We start from the raw sequence: 22,473 nt of genomic DNA on the forward strand, positions 1-22,473 counted from the left end.
CATATATCTCTTGAGTTTGTTTTAATCTGTAGGTTCTTCTTCCTCTCTTCATGCAATATTTAGGTGAGGAAGCAGGATTTGTGTTTTGTGTGTTCCTCTGTTGCCTTTTCCTGGAACTTGGTAGTTATATCTAGAGCCATGCTGTGCAGTGTGGAAGCTACTGGCCACATGTGGCTATTTACACTTAAGCTAATTAAAGTGAAAAATTCAGCTTAACAGTCACATTTCAAGTGCTTAATAGCCACAAATGGCTAATAACTACCTGTTGGATGGTGCAGATAAGAAACTTTATTGTCACAGAAAATTCCCTTGGACAGCACTAACCTAGAGGCTTGATCCAATTCGGTCTTTCCAAGGAACTCTGGTTCCTTTTAGTGGGAAATGGTGTTAAAGACACAATTTGAGGTGCTGGGTGCCCATTGCTTGGGTTGGTCATTGTTTCTTTTTTAAAGATAAACTGTTGTGAGTTCATGCTGATACTTCACATTCAGGTCTACAGGGATTTGAAGATTGAGAGTCTAGATGTGTAAGACTGATTTCCGATTTCATCAGTCTTACACATCTAGATTCTCAATCTTTTTTTTTTTGTTTTGGAGACAGAGTCTCATTCTGTTGCCCATGCTGGTGCAATCTCATCTCACTGTAACCTCTGCCTCCCAGGTTCTAAGTGATTCTCCTGTCTCAGCCTCCTGAGTAGCTGGGGTTACAGGTGCATGCCACCACGCCTGGCTCTTTTTGTATTTTCATTAGAGATGTGATTTCACCATGTTGGCCGGGCTGGTCTCGAACTCCTGACCTGAAGTGATCCACCTGCCTTGGCCTCCCCATGTGCTGGGATTACAGGCCTGAGCCACCACGCTCAGCCTAGATTCGCAGTCTTAAAATCCAGGTTATCTTTGAAGACAATCGGACACCAACAAACATAAAAAATAAATATCCAGGTTCCCAACTACACTGGCAGAGTTATTCATTGCTTTATGTCACAGTCCCGGAATAATAATCGCAATGCAATCCCAATGATATAATTACTAGAAACCTCAGTCCAGGGATGTACATTGAGATTACTGTGGATTTTTTCTTTAGACAAGGACTTAGTCTGGCACCGCAATTTGGCACAGTCATGGTTCACTGCAGCCTCGACCTCCCAGGCTCACTCCAACCTCCTACTGCAGCCTTCCGAGTAGCAGGGACCACAGGTGCCCGCCACCACACCCAGCTCATTGTTTTATTTTTGTAGAGATGGGATATCCTCACGTTGCCCAGGCTGGTCTCGAACTCCTGGCCTCAAGTGGTTTTCCTACCTTGGCCTCCTAAAATGCTGGGATTATAGGTGTGAGCCACTGTGCCTGGCGTTGTGTTTTAAGGTCACCTGGAATAGTTCCTCTCCATGTGGACATGTCACTGACTGGATACAGATTTGGAATTCTTTATGCCATATTATTTGTTATTTTGGGGGGATTGCTTTTGGCATTTAATTTTGTTTTATGGTCAGGTGTGGTGGTTCAGACCTAAAAATCCCAGCACTTCAGGAGGCCAAGGCTGGTGGATCAGTTGAGCCCAAGAGCTCGAGAACAGCCTTGGGAACATAGTGATACCCCTGTCTCTACCAAAAATACAAAAAGAACCTGAGCCTGGGGAGGTTGAGGCTGTAGTGAGCCATGATTGCACCACTGCACTCCAGCCTGGGCAACAGAGTGAGACCCCATCTCAAAGAAAAAAACCCAAATTTTGTTTCATAATTATGTAAATTAGGGCTGGGCACGGTGGCTCATGCCTGTAATCCCAGCACTTTGGGAGGCTGAGGTTGGCGGATCACTTGAGGTCAGGAGTTTGAGACCAGCCTGAGCAACATGGTGAAACCCCATCTCTACCAAAAATAGAAAAAATTAGCCATGTGTGCCTGTGGTCCCAGCTACTCGGGAGGCTGAAGCGGGAGGATCACTTGATTCTGAGAGACAGAGGTTGCACTGAGTTGTGATGGTGCCCCTGCACTCCAGCCTGGGTAACACAGTGAGACTTCATCTGAAGAAAAAGGAAAAAAATTTATGTAAAATAGTTATACGGGTTCCAAGTCGGATCTACCAAAAAAAGTACATTCAAGGAAATTTAGTTTATATCCCATCGCTTCCTACAGTGGATAACTTTTATTCATGGCTTATCCTTCCATGATTTAAAACCTATAAGTTGGATACATATCAATATCTCTGTCTTTCACAATAGCATATTTTATGCGCTTTTTTTGCCACCTGGCTTTTTGCAGTTAACAATATGCCCTGGAGACCAATTCATAGTAATATGTAGAAATGAGGCTGGACATGGTGGCTTACGCCTGTAATTCCAGGGCTTTGGAAGACAGAGGCAGGCGGATTGCTTGAGCCCAGGGGTTCAAAACCAGCCTGGGCAATGTAGCAAACCTCATCTCTACAAAAAAACACCAAAATTAGCAGGCATGGTGGTGTGCACCTGTGTGCCTAGCTACTCAGGAGGCCAAGGTGGGAGGACTGCTTGAACCCAGGAGGTGGAGGTTGCAGTGAGCCAAGATTACGCCCCATTGCACTTCAGCCTGGGTTACAGTAAAATCCCGTTTCAAAAAAAAAAAAAAGTAATATGTGGAAATTGTACCTCATTTCTTTTCTTTTTTCTCTCAGTTCTTGCTCTGTCACCCGAGCTGGAGTGCAGTGGCACAAGCATAGCTCACTGCAACCTTGGCCTCCTGGGCTCAAACGGTCCTCTCACCTCAGCCTCCCGAGTAGCTGGGTCCACAGGTGTGCACTACCACACCTGGCTAGTTATTTTTTTGTAGAGACATGGTCTCCCTGTGTTGCCCAGGCCGGTTTCAAACCCCTGGGCTCAAGCAGTCCGCCTGCGTCAGCCTTCCAAAGTGCTGTTATTACAGGTGTGAGCCACTGTACCCAGCCCGATTCTTCTTTATGGTTACAGCATGCCACTTTATGAATGTATCATAGTCTGTTCAACCAGTCCCCTGTTGATGTGTCATTGAGATTGTTACCAGTGTTTTGCTATCACAAATAGTGCTGTGGTCTATAGCTTTCAGATACAACTTCTATTTTTGCTAGTGCATCATTGGAATGGTTTCTGAGAAGTGAGATTGCTAGGCAGATGGCCAAATGCATATGCAGTTTTGCTAAAGAGTTCATGCAATTATTTTAAAATTAGAAGTCTCTAGAGGAGGCCAGGTGCGGTGGCTCATGCCTGTAATCCCAGCACTTTGGGAGGCTGAGGCAGGTGGATCACCTGAGGTCAGGAGTTCAAGACCAGCCTGACCAACATAATGAAACCCTATCCTACTAAAAATATAAAAAATTAGTCAGGCATGGTGGTGCGCACCTGTAACCCCAGCTACTCTGGAGGCTGAAGCAGGATAATCACTTGAACCAGGAGGCGGAGGTTTTAGTGAGCCAAGATCGGACCATTGCACTCCAGCCTGGGCAACAAGAGCAAAAAACTCCATCTAAAAAAAAATGTCTCTAGGGGAAAACAAATGGTTTCAATACTTGAATGCCTTATACACTGTTCATCTTTTACACCAATTTGGGATAATCCCTATGTTATAACTGGTCTTTATATAGTGATGGAGTGTTTTTAGAAATTCGTAGCAGTTTCTAGGTGAAAACACTGGTTGATTTAGCTCCCTCGGTAAGAGCACTGAGCAGAAGGATGTTCCCTATCAAATGGGTGTGTGGAGCAGCCCTGTTCTCCCCAACCCTAGAGCTCTAGGAAGTTAACCAGGGACTGCAGTTGTGACCTGCACATTTCTAAGCCCACCTGTTATTTCTCTGTCTTTTACGGGCCTCTGTATTTCAGACTTGGTGGTGGCAGTCAACGGGGTCTGGATCCTCGTGGAGACGTTCATGCTGAAAGGTGAGCCCCCCCCTTGGGACCTGGCCATGTCCTGGCTGGCACACCCGGCTTGCCCATGAGCTGCTACCTCTCTGTCTTACAGGTGGGAACTTCTTCTCCAAGCACGTGCCCTGGAGTTACCTCGTCTTTCTTACCAGTAAGTTTCTGACGTGGCTTTGCTGGGCTGCTTGTTTTAAACACTGCCTGGGAGAACTTTCATTCAGTATAGAGCCTCATGGTTCGTTAAAACAGGAAGCTATAAAGAGATGGAGTAATTAGTCTGATTCCATCTCGTCCCTTTTTAAAACTCTATCGTGGTTGTCCACTGCCTTCTGGATGGAGTCCAGATCCTAGGCGTGCGTGGCCTACCACTCGGCTCTGCAGCCCCGCTGCTTGCCAGCGCCGCAGCCCTGCCTGCACGCTGTCACCCTCCTCAGCAGCCTCTGCTCCCAGCTGCTCTTGCCTGCCTCTGGGCTGTGCACAGGGGTTTCCAGGGCCTGGTGGTGTCTCCCTCTGGCCTCTGCCTGACTCTCCTGCCCTTTCTGTCAAGTGTTGTCATTCCCTGTTGGCGTCTTTCCTCCCACTGCGTTGATAAGCTCTGGGCCCTCGCTGTGCTGGAGTGCAATGGTTGCCCAGGGTTGCCCTGCACTGGTCACTGTTGCATACCCGGTACCCAGTACAAGGCCCAAGATGGAAGGGGGTGGTCAGGACACACTTGTCGGATGGACAGATGGTTAGCTGGGCCCTGTCTGGAGATGGGGAGGGAGGATTTTTCTCTCATTTTTTTTTGGCAGGATCTTTCTCTGTCAGCCAGGCTGGAGTGCAGTGGTGTGATCATGGCTCACTGCAGCCTCAACCTCCTGGGCTCAAGGGATCCCGAGTAGCCTCAGCCTCCCAAGTAGCTGGGATTACAGGCACACAGAGCCACCGTGACCTGCTAATTTTTGTATTTTTTTGCAGAGATGGGGTCTCACTCTGTTGCCCAGGCTGGTCTCCAACTCCTGGGCTCAAGGGATCCTCCTGCCTTGGCCTCCCAATGTGCTGGGTTGACAGGCGTGAATCACTACACCTGGCCAGTTTCTCTTAAGCAGATTGCGCAATTGGTCACCATCTGGGCCCTCTCCTGGAGCACCTGCTCTCACAGTGGGACATGAGTGAGGCCTGGGCTCAGCCTGGAGGGCACGTGGCCAGCAGGGAGGCTACAGACTGCAGAGGAGCCACAAAGAGGAGACGGAGCATGGGGGAGGATGTGGCGGGGCTGCTGCCGATGGCTCCTTCTGTCCGCAGTCTATGGAGTGGAGCTGTTCCTGAAGGTCGCCGGCCTGGGCCCTGTGGAGTACCTGTCCTCCGGATGGAACCTGTGAGTGGACAGCATGTTTCTGACCCAAAGCTGAGACTCTGAGGACGGCCACAGACCCTTCTCTGCACACCCCAATGTCCAGGCCGTTTCTGGAATTGCGGAGGGAAGGTCTGAGGATGGGCCAAGCCCTGTGTCTCCCTCCAGCAGTCCTGCCCGAGGCTCAGAAACTCTCCAGGATCAGGCCCTTGTCTGAAGCCTCTCACAACCCCCATGCCTGTCCTTCTGGAAATGGCCTCTTGAGGTGCCGCAGGCTGGCCTTCTCTTCCTGAGTCATTAATCTTTTTTCTCTTCCATAAAAACCACAATGCCCGCAAAGAAGAATGTTCCCCTGCCTCCCCTGATCAGCAGTGATGAGGCTCACCTACCCCTCTCCCTGTTCCACAGAGCGGGAGGTCACTTTCCTGCCCTGTTAAAGCTAACCGGCCTGTGAAGTCAGGCTGCACTCATGAGGTCTTGGGCTGTGAGGGTGAGCAGGTTAACACACGCTGGGAGGAGCCGACAGCACACGTGTGGGCCCTGCGTGTCTGGAGAGGAGAGAGGGTCCTCTGGCTTGGGCAGGGCAAGCTGTTCGGGGAATCTGCTCTCTTTCCTCAAAAAGTTCCTTGGGGTCAGGCTGGTCCACGGTGTGTAACCAGATGTCTGTTGAGCAGAAGACGAGGCCTGTCTCCAGGGCTGCAGAAGACGAGGCCTGTCTCCAGGGCTTCAGAGGCCGGGCTTCTTTCCTCCCTGTAGTCAGACCAGCACAGGGCCCTTTGGAGGGGGTTCCTGGGCATTTCTGGCCCAGGGGTCAGCGCTGAGGCCTGACCCTCGAGACATGTGCTGGGACAGGGCCTGGCTACCTTGAAACCCTAGGGGTGGCAGGAAGTTCTTCCTGCAGCCAGCCAGGGCCTGTTGGTGTTGCTGTGTCTAGGCTCCGTGGGAGGGTGGCTGTGCAGAGGGCCAGGGAGGGGAGCAGGTGCAGGGAGGTTCAGGGCCATGGGGTGGAGCTCAGCCTCTCCCCTCCCGCAGGTTCGACTTCTCTGTGACGGTGTTCGCCTTCCTGGGACTGCTGGCGCTGGCCCTCAACATGGAGCCCTTCTATTTCATCGTGGTCCTGCGCCCCCTCCAGCTGCTGAGGTGATGGGGCAGGGCAGGGCTGGAGATGGAGATGGAGAAATAGAGGGAGGATGGCAATGCCACAGGATTGGTCTGGGAAGTGACCCAGAATGGGCCAGAAGGCTCACAAGCCAGAGTCACAGATGTCACCCCCTGCAGAAGCACCATGGGGTCACCGTCCCCACCGCTGAGGGCGTGCAGGCTGCCTGTGCCCCTCACCTCACCGCACCAGGTGCTTCTGGGCAGAGAAACCCAGCCCATGACTCATGTTCACCCCACCCGAGGTGGCATTGCACTGGCCACAGGAGCCCATGTGCTCAATCACAGATGACAGAGCCACAGGTCTGAGGGTTGGAAGGGCCTTTCAGGGACCCATCATGCTTCTCTGGCTCAGCCTCTTGTGGAGAAAAACCCTTGTGTGAGTCCCACTGACTTCCCAGGGACACCGAATGAAGTGCCAGGCGAGCCTGCCCCACTGACGGTGTCTCTTCCTTTTTTTTTTTTTTTTTTTTTTTTTTTTTTTTTTTTTTTTTTTTGAGATGGAGTCTTGCCCTGTCGCCCAGGCTGGAGTGCAATGGTACGATCTCACTGTAACCTCTGCCTCCTGGGTTCAAATGATTCTCCTGCCTCAGCCTCCCGAGTAGCTGGGATTACAGGGGCCCACCACCACACCCAGCTAATTTTTGTATTTTTAGTAGAGATAGGGTTTCACTATGTTGGCCAGGCTAGTCTCAAACTCCTGACCTTGTCATCTACCCGCCTCGGCCTCCCAAAGTGCTGGGATTACAGGCGTGAGCCACCCTGCCTGACTGATGGTGTCTCTTCCTAATGAGGGCTCCCGAGGTCCTGTGCACTCAGAGCCTGGGTTTGCTTCTTGACCCTCCAGCTGCAACCCCATCCAATTCTGTCGCCCTGTCCTCTCCCTAGGAGGAGAGGGGACGCGCAGGATAGGCGCTGGGAGGGGTGGTGGCATCTGTGGAGGAAAAGCCTCCCCCTTGGCATGTGGGGGTGGCCTGGAGCTGGGCCTGAGTATCCACATCCCTCCCACCCTCTGCCACCCTTCTTTGCCGGAGGGCTCCCTTGCCCCAACTCCCCGGGGAACATGGGCTTATCCTCCCTCGTTCCCAGGAGCAAGGCCTTGCTCCTGTCTGAGCCTGCAGCTCTACTGCAAGGCGACGCAGCCTGGCCCTGCTCCTTTTTGTGGAAGGGCCCCACCCAGCCTGTGTCTTAGGGCTGCCATCGTCCTTTCCCTCATGCATGAGTCATCTGAGCCAAGCTCGGGGCTGGTGGTGCCCAGGGGAACAGACGCAGGTGGAGGAGAGGTCCTCACCTGTCTTCACCTTGAGGCGTGTAGAGGGCAGGGCCGGCAGGGGATTCTGAGGGTGGGGGCTGAGGCGTGCGCCTGTGTGTGGAGGTGACGGGTGTCCTCTTCACTCAGGTTGTTTAAGTTGAAAGAGCGCTACCGCAATGTGCTGGACACCATGTTCGAGCTTCTGCCCCGGATGGCCAGGTACTGCCAGCCCTCAACCCGGCCCGCAGGTCCAGGTGCCGTGTGGCAGTGCCCCGTGGGTGCGGGAGCCGAGTAGCAGTTGGGGGAAAGGAGTTCCACAAAGGACTGGAATCGGGGTCCTGACGGGGCTGCAAGGAGCCGGGAACCCTGACCACCACAGGTCTCCTGGGCACCAACATTTTCTCCACTGACCTGTCTGACATATTTAGTAGGGAGGGCAGGGAGCTGTCAACTCGCTTACCGCCTGTGTCTACATTCACAGGTAAGGGGTCACCTGTGAGTCTACCTTCACAGGTAAGGGGTGAATCTCTGGGAAAGGGGCATCTGTTCCTAGAGTCCTGACTTGAGCTGTTTTTCACCCCAGAGCTGCCCCACGAGGCCCCTTCCCCACAGGCACTTTCCAGCTGGTGAACCGACCGGGGGCGTGGCCCTGCAGTCAGCCCTGGGGTCCAAAGAGGCCGGGGCTACGGAGGAGTTGTTTCCTCCTGCCGGCCTCGCGTCACCCTGCCCCTGTCGCCCCACAGCCTGGGACTCACCCTGCTCATCTTTTACTACTCCTTCGCCATCGTGGGCATGGAGTTCTTCTGCGGGATCCTCTTCCCCAACTGCTGCAAGTGAGTAGGCGGTGGCCAGAGGCACCTAGCCCCGGGCAGCCTGCATTTCCAGGGCAGAGGGCTGACCAGGGCCAGAATTGGCGTCCTTGTGGCCTTGGGGTCCTTGGGGTTGCTCCTCTCTAAGCAGCCACCTTGCTTTGCTTTCAGGGCTTAGTTGAGTGTAGTGAGCTACACGAGGGACCTGGACTTGGGGTCCGTGTTTCCCCATCCCCCCAGGTAGCATTGGGAACCATCAGCTCACCGGAGGCTACCCCTAAAGTAGCCTGTGTCCCGAGGTCAAGTCCTATGGCTTCCTCCCACTTCTCTCCTGGAGTGGCTGGGGACCTGGGCCAAGACCAGTCTTCTAGGGACATGTGCAGGAAGGTCACCGAGCTCAGGGATGGAGAGCAGAGAGTGAAATCTCCCATGAGCACTCCCTTTCTCCTAAGCCGCCATAGTGAAATCACTGCACCGCCATTCATTCATTCTCAATTCAGAGTTCTCTTACATTTGGTCTCTGCGGCCTCAAGCACTGATAAAGAAACAGTTTTACAAAGACACTGGTAGCTTTGAGTGTCAAGCTTGGTCTGGAACCAGAAGCCTATAGCTGTGGGTCCCAGACTTTTGAGCATATCACAGTCACCAGGGAGCTTAATGCAAGCTCCAGACTTCACCTGTGTGTCTGATGTGAGTGTGTGGGAGGAGCCTCCCTGGTGGCCCAAGCACTGGACTTTTATAAACATTAGCATGCATATTAACAGAACAGCCATAAAGGATGGAAGGAAAGTGGCAAATATGAGCTCCTCAAAACAGGCTGGAGTGCAATGACGCAATCTCACTGCAACCTCCACCTCGGGTTCAGACGATTCTCGAACAGGACCAACCTTTTCAAATACTTGCTCAGGCCAAGTATCAGAGAGCCCCAGTAGGGAATTCCTTCCCTGGGGCTGTGGCCTGGTGTCCAGACTCAAGAGCAGATCCTAGACAGGGCAGGTGCAGAGGAGGCCTTTGCCTCTCCTCTGTCCCCTGTAGGCAGCGGTGAGAGAGAAGGCTGCACCTGCAGCAGAGAACTGCTAGGTGACAGGTGACAGGTGCCTGGGGTTCCCACCAAGCCCAGCAGGCAGGAGTGACCAAAGGCCTTCCCCTAGCAGGGCCCAGGCATGAGGTGGAGAGGGTTAGGCAGGAAAGCAGGCTGCAGGCAGCACGGGAGGATCCTGGGCCAGACCTTGGTTTGTTTCAGAATTCTGTCCTCTCTGGAGGTGACCCATCGCCTTGTGACCCTCCCTCCTTTCTCCCTTGTGCTCCGGCCAGCACGAGTACAGTGGCAGATGCCTACCGCTGGCGCAACCACACCGTGGGCAACAGGACCGTGGTGGAGGAGGGCTACTACTATCTCAATAATTTCGACAACATCCTCAACAGCTTTGGTGAGTGGGAAAAATCACAGGGGGGACGTTCCCTGGAAACCCCACCCTTGTCACCACGGGTCCCAGAGGTGATACAGCGAGTGTCTGGGCCTCTCCCTCCAGCACCAAGGGGCACACTTTCTGGCACCTCCCTGGCCCAGGTGGAGGGCGTGGTCTGCCCAGCCTTGGCAGTGCAGGCCAGGCCGGATCCCGGAGCGCTCTCGGCCGCCCGCTTCCACTCTTTTCCCTGATACCTTCTCAGTATTGGAGAAGAGAAGAGTTGTAGGCCTTAGCTGGGTGGGTTCCCCTCGTCACAGTGCCACTCACAGGGTGGGACCCAGCCACACCAACGCTGCTGCAGCTGCACTGCCCCCCAGCTCAGGCTGCACACGGCCCTGTGCCCACCCCCATGAAGAGGAGAACACAGCCAAGCAGCCTCTCCAGAAAAAGGGTGTGCCCCCATGACACCGCAGATCTGCACCTAGTGAGATCCGGATGGGTCTGGTGTGCACAGGCTGCCGAGGCAGAAGGTGTGCCCTCCTGGGGCCAGGCCACAATGGCAGAGCTCCCGGTGGAGCCAGCGCCCCACAAGGGCCTTGCCTGGTCCTTCCTGGAGCTCGCAGCACAAGTGGGCATATGGTGACCCCCTCGTCTTAGCACATGGTACCCGGGATAGGTTTGAAGTGTGGTCTCATCAGGATGCTGCTTTCTCCCTTCCCTCGGCAGTGACCCTGTTCGAGCTCACAGTGGTCAACAACTGGTACATCATCATGGTAAGAGCTCGGGCAGCTTTGGGGGTGTCCTCCCACCAGCCCTGGGTCTCCCCTCACCCAGGGTGTATCATTCTTCCTGTACCCCACAGGGCTGGGGGTCTTGAGTCACGCTGTGTTGGTGTTCTGTGGGGAGGCCACAGTATGGCTGGACCCCGGGAGCCACCCCTCCAAGCATTGGCGGACTCGGCTGTCACTCCCATCTCTCTGCATGTTCCCAGCAGCCAGGAGATGCCACTTAGACTCTGGGTCTCTGTCCCGTCTCCCCCACCGTAGAGATGACTTTTCCCTCTAGTGACTATACATCAGTCATTGCCACTCTCTATTCCATTCCTTAAACTCTTCCGACTCCCAGCCCTACTGGGATGAAGGCTGCCCTGGTTCTGGATCCAGCTGTCCAGGGGAGCGGCCGGGCTCCTTCAGCAGCCGGAATTAGTCAGGAATTAGTGTTAGACCCAGAGGGGCGAGCTCCCTCTCCTCCGTCTCTCACAACCAGCCGCAAATCAGGGTGGGGTCTGTGAAGAGCTGGGGAGCCTGGCTCCGGGCTGGGGCCATGGGGCAGCCCGTGCAGACAGGGACCTGCCCTGCTGGCATGGGTCCCCTCACTGGCTGCTCCATTGGTCTCCAGGAAGGCGTCACCTCTCAGACCTCCCACTGGAGCCGCCTCTACTTCATGACCTTTTACATCGTGACCATGGTATGTCCCAGGCCCCAGAATGCTCTTTGCCCTTCGTCTTCCACGTCACCAGCTGCCCCAGCTCCTCAGGCTGCAGCATCAGGGAGTGGGACTGGGTCCCATCTGGCGGGCTCTGTTGGGGGTGGGCCATGCAGCCACAAACACCCACCCACCCTCCTGCCCTGTCTCCGCCCCTCCCTCCCTGTCCCTGGCCAGGTGGTGATGACGATCATTGTCGCCTTCATCCTTGAGGCCTTCGTCTTCCGAATGAACTACAGCCGCAAGAACCAGGACTCAGAAGGTCCGTGACACCTTGGGCGTTTGTGTGCCGCCCACCCAGTTCTAGCTGTCCCGGTGGCCTTCCAGCCAGCCATGAGGCTGGCCTTTTTCGGCTGTCTGGTTGTCCAGCTTCTCTGTCTGGCTTGTCTTTCTAGGTCTCCTATTTGCATTGATTTTCAAATAGTTAATGTCAGAAAACATGGTCCATCTAACTTTAAAATAAAAACAGTGACGTCATAGTTGAAGAATCAAGTAGTAGAGAAAGGCTTACGTGGTGGCAGCAGCCCGTGTCCTGCCTTCCCCGCCCCGTCCTCCAGAGGCGTCTCCCTCCTAGCTGTTTCTTCTTTTAGTCATCTCCACGTTTCTCAATAATAGGTTCACACTACGGTTCTTGATTTAAACAGTGTGAATACTGTTTACCGCACCGGCAAATTGTATTCCTGCTGCAGCTGGACGGCGCTGGATTTAGTGACTGCCTCACTCTTCCCAGATTGCATAGTTTTCTGTGTACTGATCCTCTCTTCTTCCCAAATTCTCCATCAAAACTGTCCACACGTGATCGCTCGAGCTCAAGAGGTCGAGGCTGCAGTGAGCCATGATCACATCACTGCACTCCAGCCTGGGCAGAGTGAGACCCTGTCTCTTTAATTTTTTTTTTGAGATGGAATCTCCCTCTGTCTCCCAGGCTGATAAGCAATGGCGTCATCTCAGCTCACTGCAACCTCCGCCTCCCGGGTTCAAGTGATTCTCCTGCCTCAGCCTCCCGAGTAGCTGGGATTACAGGCACCCGCCACCATGCTCAACTAATTTTTGTATTTTTAGTAGAACAGGTTTTCGCCATGTTAACCAGGCTGGTCTCAAACTCCAGACCTCATGATTTGCCTGCCTCGGCCTCCCAAGTGCTGGGATTAGCCACTGCGCCCAGCCTGAGATCCTGTCTCCTAAACAGAAAACCCCGTGCCCACACCTGTTACTCCTCCTCCTCATATCTCTGTGGTATCAGACCGTCTGGCCATTTTCTTTGCTTGGAGGCCCCTTCCTGAAACCCTGTGGTCCTGTAAGCTGCTGGCTAGACCTGCGCTCCTGACCTCACAGCAGAGGAAGGGGAAGGGAAGAGGGCCGAGGCAGAGAACAGGACACCAGTGCAGTGTTGGCTTAGAGAGGGAAACTTAAGACCCCCCGCGGAGAGGTGCAAGGACAATAGTCAAACGAGACCCAGCCAGGTTGGTGGCGTCAGCCCCCAGCCCTTCCCACACCCGCCCTCCCTCCCTGCAGTTGATAGTGGCATCACCCTTGAGAAGGAAATCTTCAAAGAAGAGCTGGTTGCTGTCCTGGAGCTCTACCGCGAGGCACGGGGCACCTCCTCGGACGTCACCCGGCTGCTGGAGACCCTCTCCCAGATGGAGAGATACCAGGTGAGGAGGCCAGGCCCCAGTCTGAAGGAGGAAGGCGGGTTTCAGCGTGGCGTAATCCCTCCCCTCAGATGCTGGTAACATCTTGAGTGACACAGTTGCAAAAGCCAGAGAAGTGGGAGAGGCCAGCTGTGGCAGCAGAGGTGGGTCCTGAACATCTGCAGCTGAGCCCTACAGCCTCTGCTCTTCCTTAGCAACATTCCATGGTGTTTCTGGGACGGCGTTCAAGGACCAAGAGCGACCTGAGCCTGAAGATGTACCAGGAGGAGATCCAGGTAGGAGCATGGCCGACCGCGCTGTGAGTCGTCCCCCAACTTCGCCCTGGGAGGGGCAGGGGGCTGATCTCTGGGCCTCTGAGTAGAGGAGGAAGGCTGGTGGAGAGCCTTCCATTGGGACCACCACTGGGGTTGTGTGGGACCTGGGTGGGGCCGCTCAGCCTTGAACCCTGGACTGGCTCACAGCGGAGGCAGCTCTCCCCTCTGCCTGCTGCCATGTCCCTGCCCCTTAGGAATTCTCCAGAACCTCCTCTCCATCCCTTATTCTGAGTCCGAGCTGCAAACTCAAACGTGTGTAGCAAGAAACACAGCGAGCATAGAGGAAAGAGCAGAGACAGTCGTGAGCTGGCAAGGATGTCTTGTCCAAAGTGGCTGCCTCTTCCCAGTCCCAGCGAGGGTTGCCCAATAGGAAGAAAGCCTCACTGTGCTCAAGCCACTTGCTGGTGGTTTGTTTTGAGATAGAGTCTCCCAGGCTGGAGTGCAGTGGTGTGATCTCGGCTCACTGCAACCTCCACCTCCCGGGTTCAAGCGATTCTTCTGCCTCAGCCTCCTGAGTAGCTGGGATTACAGGTGCACAGAACCACGCCCGGCTAAATTTTGTATTTTTAGTAGAGACAGGGTTTCACTATGTTGGCTAGGCTGGTCTCAAACTCCTGACCTCAAGTGATCCACCTGTCTCGGCCTTACAAAGTGCTGGGATTATAGGTGTGAGCCACCGTGCCCAGACTGCCTTTTCTTAAATTAGAAGCCAGAGGTTATAATCATGGCCTTAGACGGGTACACTGTTTGACATTTCCAGAATGCCTTCACATTCCTGTTGAAGGGTGAAGGTTAGGTGAGGCATTCAGCAGGATGCAGTTCTGAGCCTCGGTGTCTCAGGTGTGGAACAGGGGCACAGTTCCTGCCAAGCTCAAAAGGGGTCACCCGGGGGGGACCCTTTCGTGAAGGACAAAAGTTTATGCTCATAAACAAGGGATGAGGTTGTTCCTGCCTGGGCGTGTTAGAGAGCTGTCATGCGCCAGCCTCCAGACACTAGGGGAAGATTTCATTGTCATTTTTGCTTCTGGGGCCATATTCAAAATTCTCAGCATTTCTGAGCCTGTGACGGGGGAGTTTCAGTACCAGCTGTGTGAGGCTGGCAGCCCTGCCCCCTCCAGCCTGGATGCCGTTGGCTGTCAGACCCTGCAGCTCGATGACCTTGTGGGGTGGGTGGGGCAGGGGGTGGGGTGCAGGCCTCAGCGCCCCCTCTGCTGTCTGCTCCAGGAGTGGTATGAGGAGCATGCCAGGGAGCAGGAGCAACAGCGTCAGCTCAGCAGCAGCGCAGCCTCCGCCACCCAGCAGCCCCCAGGCAGCCGCCAGCGCTCCCAGACCGTCACCTAGCCCAGTGCCCGAAAACCGTCTCTTCTATGCAATAACACAATAGTATCGCTCTACTTCGACGTCCGGAACTGCGGCGTGTGTACGCATACTCACGTATATGCACATATTTATATAGAGGAAGAAAGCAGACAGACGAGAGGGGGCTTGGTTTATAACCACCTTGCCCTGTTTTCCTTAACTCCACAAGCCAGTTTGGTGAGGGGTGGGGTGCAGCCACTAGGTCTGAGCTCTTCCTGCTGTGGAAGGCTCCGGAAGCCCCTTCCCAAGGAGACCCCTCACCTGGATCCAGCTGACTCTGCGGGGCTGGCCTCCCACGTGGGCCAGCCTCCATCGGCCACATCCAAAGCCATCAGTGCTGCTGCTTCAGGCGCACGTCTCCCTGACCTGACGGCATCCCCACCCCTGCTGCCTGCGGCCCATGCCACAGGTTCCTGTGTCTTTAGGGACAGAACCACTTAGGAAGGAAAGAACCCCCAGTCTCCAGGGTGGTATTTCAATGTATATGATAATGTCATGGAACGCTTCTTTGGGGACCAGTGCCCAGGACCTAATGGAAAGAGGAACTGGGGTGATTGTACCCAGGTGGCCAAAGCTCAGCTAGCCAGTGCTGGGCGGCAGCAGATTACGCTGAGCAGTCTCTCTCGGCTCTGCAGCCCTCCCACGCAGCCTTCTCCGGCTTAACCCTTGTTGGCGAAAATCCTTCCACAGTGGCCTCCTGGGGGATGCAGACCCCGGAGGAAGGGGCGTGAGGCAGGAAGTGGGGCTGACGCCTGTAAGCCAAACAGCTTCCTGGAATGGGCTTTCTTGACCAAATCCCTTTTGCGATTTACCCGTTCAAGCAAAACGATATGTTGTTGAATTAACATATGTGCTAAAGCTGGTAGCAGGTCCTTCACACGTGTGCACTAGAAATGGGAGCGACCAGCAGAGACGCTCCCTGTGGGACGCAGCAGCCCCGTGGCCCCGGCCCAGCTCTCAGCCGCCCTCCCTCCCTGCCTCTGCTCACCCCAGAGATTTCCGTAGCAGGATTGGTTGGTGCAGAAGTAGGTTCGGATGAACTGTTAACATCCACCACTCTTGCCCGCCACGGCACCTTTTGGGAGCTCTGCAGGACATCCGAGCATGGTGGAGGTAGGAGGGTTGCCAGCTGTGGTGACAGGCAGTGGTGGCCACACAGGCAGAGTCAGTTCAGAGGCCTCTTTGGTTCTGCTTCCCTGGAGCACAGCACAGGTTCTACAGCAGGAGCCGCAGCAGCAGCATGAAGGGTGCAGGGGAGGGACAGGCATGCGCTGTGGGGTGCTCTGGGCCACAGGTGGACGCAGGCTCCCTCTGGCCTCGTTCTTTTCCCGGCCACAAAATGGGCAGGGTGGGGCCTTACCCCAGGGAGCAGTGCCTGGTCCCCCAACCCCTGCTCCCTACCCCCTCCAGGACCAAGCTGGGTCCCATAGCCAACACGGCCTGGTTCTCCCCTTCACGGAGTTAGTCCAGTGGTGGGTGTTTATTTTTAAAGCACAGCCCTATGGGAAAACAGCGAATCATGGAGAATCACTGTGATTCCTCTGGGAGTCAGACTGGCTTTGTCCTCTTCCTCTCTGGAGAGCCATGGGCCATCACCGGGAGCTCTACATTGAGCCCCAGGCCAGAACCCCCTCCCTTTCGCAGAGAGGGAACTTTATTGCATAATTGGGTGCCTTTTAGCTTTTGTGTGTTGAAATGGGCATTTTGGAAGTAAGGGTCAGGTCTCTGACCTGAGCATCTGGGCCTCAGACTCAGCCCTTCCTTCCCAAGGGTGGGTGGAAAACTGGAGGGGCCAGCAGCACCCTGGGGTCTGTCCAGGGGAGTTGAGACCCCAGGGTGGGAGGGTCTATTCCAGGAGAAGTGGCATCTCCGCCCTGTTCAGAGCGAGTTAGTGCGTCCATCCTCCCAACCCTGTCCTGAGAAAGAACCTGGTTTTGGCCAGGACCCGACAAATACCCAATGGCAGCAGTGTCAACAGGCCAGAGTCCAGCCAGGGTGGGCGGCCTTGTCATTGAGGCTAGGGACAGCTATCCCCGGGTTACCCCTGGCCTCCCACAAGCAGGGAGCGGGGGTCTCCCACAGGCTGTGAGCTCTGAGGGCCCTGGGATGTGATCTAGCTTAGATGTCCTCTCATCCCCGATATCACAGTTGAGTGCACCCAAGTGACACTCACTGGCGCCGGGGCCTTAGCCTGGCAGTGGGAGCAATGGCATTGTGCCCTCCCCAGCTCCTCGCTTCCCCTCCCCCAGCCCCAGCCTTACTCCACCATGCGGACAATCATTTTGTAGGGATCACGGGAGCAATGCTGTATGGTTTTGTACGTTGGTGATTTGTTACCTAGAAAACCCACTGTGTCTCTGGATTTCTGGCATATTAATAAAAGAGCCTCTGCTTTGTAAATGTGGCTGCTGCCTCTTGACTTACGTGGCTTCAGGTATTGTGCAGAGAGTGGCTCCATCCAAGGCCATGGCCATTCCTGATCCTGCCTCAGCCCCGCCCGAGCCCTGCCCTGGGATGAGCCACTCAGTGCTGGCCCCGGGTGACGAAGAAGAACTGGTAAAAGTTGGGTGTGTCATTTTCTCTACACTCGAAATTTTGAATTATTTTTTTATTTGTAAAAAAGTTTTATTTTTTTCATTCCCAGCATAAGGCAGTTGCAAACCTAAGAGTTGCTTATTTTGGCAACATAAGGCGGGGTCACAGCATGACAGCAGGAAGGCACGAGGGCTCCCCATCTGTCCTTCCCCAGCTCACAGGCCGTGGAGCCCACTCAGGGACCCCCCCGAGGGAGGCAAAGGCACAGTCCTATGGACTTCTGCTTGGCAGCTGGAGAAGCAAAGGCTCGGGCACAAACAAAGGACTTGTGGGCAGTCAGGGGCGGAATCCTAGAGGAAGCGTCTGACCGCCGCCCCATGTGGCAGCTGCGGGCATAGCAGTGCCTTGGGCTGATGGTGTTTTTGGAGCAAGTGGGTTCAGTGAAGTGTATCGCCACGAATGGCACCCGCTGCTTTTGGCTTTATAAACGTGGCAAGGCGAAATTCAAAATTAAGTACGTCTTGAGTTTTGTTTCTGGCAGACAGTGCGGCTCTGGAGCCCAGCCCTCAGTGGCCTGATTCCCTGGGGTCTGAGCCACCCTCATTCTCTGAGGGCTGGGCAGCCACTTGTGCCCTGAGAAGGTGCTAGTAGGCCTGAAGCTCAGGCAAGGGGAATGGGCAGCGCCTGTGTCTCGGGTGCCTCCAGCATGGCCTGGAACACACCCAGCCAATCTTCCCCAAACCCCAGCCCTTCTCAGAGGGGTTCTGGGGGTCATTCAAGGGTGCCTTCTAGCTTCTCTCTGGAACCCTTTGTCCAGAGCAAAGCCTGGTTTCCAAAGTCCCCACAGCAAGGCTGTTGGGTGCTGGCAGTGAGAGGGACAGAGCAGTTCTCTCAGCTCACAGCAGTGACCTCAGATATCCAGCAGCAAGGGCCGCGCACTTGTGCCCACAGGAGCCCTGCAGAAATGCTCTGGTCCCAGGCCTCCCCTGGCAGGAGGGCGGGGCTCTTGCCAGCAGTGAGGCCACAGCACTAAGTGGCTTCAGTCACATGCTTTTCAGGTGAATCACTCCAAATTCAGTGAGGAGGGCCACAACGAGGAAGTTCACATAGAAGAGGAGCAGGCAGAAGCCGTAGACTCTGCTGAGCCTGAAGCACTGCAGTGGGACTGAGACCAGGGAGAAGACGAGGCTGAGCCCCAGGGCGCCCGCCAGGACCCACACCAGCAGTCCGTCTGGCTCCAGCTGTGGAAGAATGAGGGGAGAGGGGCTGTGTCACTGCCTGTTACAGCCCCCACCCCACCTCTGGCCAACATAACAATGCAGCCTCAACAATACAACCTCAACAGTGCAGCCTCGATGTACCCTCAACAACAATGCAGCCTCAATGCACCCTCAACAACAATGCAATCAACAACAATGCACCATCAACAATGTACCTTCAACAACAATGTAATCAACAGTGCACCCTTAACAACGAAGCCTCAAGAATGCACCCTCAACAATGCAGCCTCAACATCAATGCAGCCTCAACAGCAATGCAGCCTCAACAATGCAGCCCCATCAACAATGCAGCCTCAGTATACCCTCAACAACAGTGCAGCCTCAGCAATACAACCTCAAAATGCAGCTTCAATGTACCCAACAACAATGCACCCTCAACAACAATGCAGCCTCATCAACAATGCAGCCTCAGTGTACCCTCAACAATGCAATCAACAACAATGTAATCAACAGTGCACCCTTAACAACAACGAAGCCTCAAGAATGCACCCTCAACAATGCACCCTCAACAATGCAGCCTCAACAATGCAGCCCCATCAACAATGCAGCCTAAGTATACCCTCAACAACAGTGCAGCCTCAACAATACAACCTCAACAATGCAGCCTCAATGTACCCTCAACAACAATGCAATCAACAACGATGCACCCTCAACAATGCACCTTCAACAACAATGTAATCAACAGCACACCCTTAACAACGCAGCCTCAAGAATGTACCCTCAACAATGCACCCTCAACAATGCAGCCTCAACAGCAATGCAGCCTCAACAGCAATGCAGCCTCATCAATAATGCAGCCTCAATATATACCCTCAACAGTGCAGCCTCAACAATACAACCTCAAAATGCAGCCTCAATATACCCTCAACAGCAATGCACCCTCAACAATGAAGTCTCAAGAATGCACCTTCAACAATGTACCTTCAACAACGAAGCCTCAAGAATGCACCCTCAACAATGCAGCCTCCACAACAATGCATCCTCAACAATGCAACCTCAATGCACCCTCGACAGTGCAGCCTCAACAACAATGCTATCTCGGCCAGGCACAGTGACTCATGCCTATAATCCCAGCACTTTGGCAGGCCAAGGCGGGTGGATCATTTGAGGTCAAGAGTTTGAGACCAGCCTGGCCAATGTGGTGAAGCCCTGTATCTACTACAAATATAAAAATTAGCCAGGCATGGTGGTGGGAGCCTGTAATTCCAGCTACTGGGAAGGCTGAGGGAGGAGAATCACTTGAACTCAGGAGGCAGAGGTTGCAGTGAGCCGAGATCGCACCACTGCACTCCAGCCTGGGTGACAGCAGGACTGTCTCAAAAAAAGAAAGAAAAACAACGATGCAGCCTCCACAATGTTTGAGGCACCAGCTAGGGGCCAGTTGAGGATGAGTGGCCTGCAGCAGCCCAGCCTGCCCTGTGGGATGGTAGGCCACACCCTGAAGTTACCCAGACATAGCCCCAGAAGTTTCCAGACTCCAAAGCAGCAGGCAAAGGGAATCTTCACTTTCAACTTCAGCCAGGTCCACCTGCCTGGGTGTCTCTCCCCTGCCTCAAGTCTGATGTCATTATAATTGCCTCTGTAATGCTGAACTCTAGTTAATGACATGCACAAGCTGATGTCCACCATTTATTGTGAAGTGTATCAAGAAAGAACATGGATGCGTTAGACTGGGCACAGTGGCTCATGCCTGTAATCCAGCACTTTGGGAGGCCAAGGTGGGCAGATCACTTGAGGTCAGGAGTTCAAGACCAGCCTGACCAACATGGTGAAACATCGTCTCTACTAACAATACAAAAATTGGCTGGGTGTGGTAGTGTGTGCCTATAATCCCAGCTACTTGGGAGGCTGAGGCAGGAGAATCTCTTGAACCTGGGAGGTGGAGGTTGCAGTGAGCCATGACTGCACCACTGCACTCCAGCCTGGGTGACAGAGCAAGACTCCATCTCAAAAGGTGGAGGCATGGACAGACAGATGGACAGCAAGCGAAGACAATGCAAAGTCAGCCAAATGTAAACAGTAGCGTCTGGGTAGTGGGAATCTTTGTGTCTAGCATACAAGTCTTTGAACTGTTCTATGTTTGAGTTTTCATAATAGAAAAAATCTTGAGAAGATTTTTTTTTTTTTTTGAGACGGAGTCACTCTTGTCGCCCAGGCTGGAGTGCAGTGGCACGATCTCAGCTCACTGCAACCTCCCTCCGCCTCCCAGGTTCAAGCGATTCTCCTGCCTCAGCGTCTTAAGTAGCTGGGATTACAGTCACCCGCCACCACACCTGGCTAATTATTTTGTATTTTTAGTGGAGATGGGGTTTCACCATGTTGGCCAGGATGGTTTCAAACTTTTGACCTCAAGTGATCCGCCCACCTCGGCCTCTCAAAGTGCTGGGATTACAGGCATGAGCCACCACATCTGGCCCATATGGTTTTTGACGAAATGGCAGCTATAGTATCTCTTGAGTGCCTGCTCTGTGCCAGGCATTGTGCGAAGGGCCTAACAGGCATGGTTGTCTTTGATCTAACAATAGTCCTATACGGTGGGTACTAGGATGGACTGCATTTTACAGATGAGGAAACCAAGACTCTCAGATTTGACTGACTTGTCCAAGGTGCCCAGAAGCACTGGGCCTGCCACCTCCACCTGACTCGGAACTTGGGAGGATGCTGCCTTCTGGGTGGAGGAGGGGATGGATGCATGATAAAGGAGCAGTGGCAGCAGAAATGAATCAACGAGAGCCAAAGTGTCAGGCACGAGACAGGCGCCTCTGCAGGAGAAGCTGACACCAATTCGTACTTTCTAGAATTGAGGGGTCTGCAGATTTCAGCTGCAGGTTTTTATCTATGTAGTAGGATAAGTAGTGTCCCCCGCAAATTCATGCCCATCCAGAACCTCAGCATGTGGCCTTACTTGAAATAGGATATTTGCAAATATAATAAGCTAAAGATTTCAAGATAAGATAATCTTGGACTTGGGGTGGCCCCTAAATCCAATGACTTACATCTCCGTAAGAAGAAGAGAGAGATGGTCATGGGAACATGGAGGCAGAGACTGCAGTGATGGGGCCACCGGGCAAGGCACGCCAGGAGCCACCAGCAGCTGGAATAAGCAAGCAGCGATCCTCCCCTGGAGCCTGAAGGCGGCACTGCCCAGCTGACGCTCTGATTTGAGACTTCTGGCCTCCAGAACTGCGAGAGACTCAATTTCTGCTGTTGTCAGCCCCTGCTTTGTGATCATTTATGGCAGTGCTAATAAACTAACACAGTCTATGGTATACATGTCGCATGTGGCTGCTGACAAATTTTCAAGCAGTACAGAAGAGTAACAGGGAGTGAAATGTCCCCTCCCCACTTCTCTTCCTTCCATACTTAGCAGGCATCCAACACGCAGTGAAGACTTGACGTGGCACTGGCGGGGTGTTGCCACGCGCCGTGGTCTTTCGTCTTCACGGCCACCTTCATCCTTCTCCTCTCCAACCCAGAGAAGAAACTGAGTAGTAAGCGACAGAGCCCAAATCTAAGTGCAAGCTCTTGACCAATGTCCATCCTCCCTCTCCACGGGGGGCCATAATATACACACCTGTGGACACACATACCTACAGAGACGGGCATCAATTCTGAAAACAGAAATGGGACCATACAATAGGTAACTGTTTAAAAGCGACTTGTGTTTTTCAGCCAACGGTACACCCCGTTCATCCTTCCATGTTGATGTCTCATTTGACTTAACGGTGGAAGCATTTCCTAAACTCAGCACAAAGGCGGTGGATACGTGTGGGAGCATACAAATACACACCCATTTCCTAAACTCAGCACAAAGGCAGTGGACACACACACATACACGCTAGAAAAGGGGAAATAGGTCTCCTGAGGGGCGAACCGTAAAGCCTCATTACCTGGAACTGCCCTAGAATCCATCATGAAAGCGAACCTATTAAACCCATGAAGAATGTCAACGAAGTTTGCAGAAGATATTTACCTTTCAGAAAAGCAAACTTTTCAAGCCCTGAGTAGCTGTTTGCTTGTGGG

At 53.8% G+C, this 22,473-nt stretch overlaps 2 protein-coding genes across 12 annotated transcripts in view; one reads left to right on the top strand and one right to left on the bottom strand.

Annotated features, from left to right (window-relative positions):
* The window catches only part of TPCN1 (two pore segment channel 1), a 76,582-nt gene extending 59,547 nt beyond the window's left edge, over window positions 1-17,035 (top strand). For 3 of the 6 annotated variants that reach the window (XM_017543254.2, XM_017543263.2, XM_017543279.2), the window contains 13 exons: window positions 3,826-3,882; window positions 3,965-4,018; window positions 5,149-5,221; window positions 6,230-6,337; window positions 7,755-7,826; window positions 8,351-8,440; window positions 9,731-9,846; window positions 10,552-10,598; window positions 11,224-11,292; window positions 11,488-11,572; window positions 12,826-12,965; window positions 13,157-13,237; window positions 14,501-14,670. In XM_017543254.2, coding sequence (XP_017398743.1) covers window positions 3,826-3,882; window positions 3,965-4,018; window positions 5,149-5,221; window positions 6,230-6,337; window positions 7,755-7,826; window positions 8,351-8,440; window positions 9,731-9,846; window positions 10,552-10,598; window positions 11,224-11,292; window positions 11,488-11,572; window positions 12,826-12,965; window positions 13,157-13,237; window positions 14,501-14,617 — 1,109 coding nt within the window. In that variant the 3' untranslated portion in view covers window positions 14,618-14,670. Of the gene's footprint in view, window positions 1-3,825; window positions 3,883-3,964; window positions 4,019-5,148; window positions 5,222-6,229; window positions 6,338-7,754; window positions 7,827-8,350; window positions 8,441-9,730; window positions 9,847-10,551; window positions 10,599-11,223; window positions 11,293-11,487; window positions 11,573-12,825; window positions 12,966-13,156; window positions 13,238-14,500 lie in introns of all 6 variants that reach the window. The other 3 variants (XM_017543247.1, XM_017543275.2, XM_017543265.2) reach the window with 3 other exon arrangements.
* Window positions 17,036-17,215: 180 nt separating this feature from the next.
* Window positions 17,216-22,473, bottom strand: part of SLC8B1 (solute carrier family 8 member B1) — a 38,494-nt gene continuing 33,236 nt past the window's right edge. For all 6 annotated transcript variants that reach the window (XM_037743805.1, XM_037743814.1, XM_037743789.1 and 3 more), the window contains one exon: window positions 17,216-18,411. In XM_037743805.1, the coding sequence (XP_037599733.1) occupies window positions 18,245-18,411 (167 nt within the window). In that variant the 3' untranslated portion in view covers window positions 17,216-18,244. The remainder of the gene's footprint in view (window positions 18,412-22,473) is intronic.

Source organism: Cebus imitator, unplaced genomic scaffold (assembly GCF_001604975.1).
Source record: "Cebus imitator isolate Cc_AM_T3 unplaced genomic scaffold, Cebus_imitator-1.0 Scaffold8, whole genome shotgun sequence".
In the NCBI taxonomy this organism is placed as follows: domain Eukaryota; kingdom Metazoa; phylum Chordata; class Mammalia; order Primates; family Cebidae; genus Cebus; species Cebus imitator.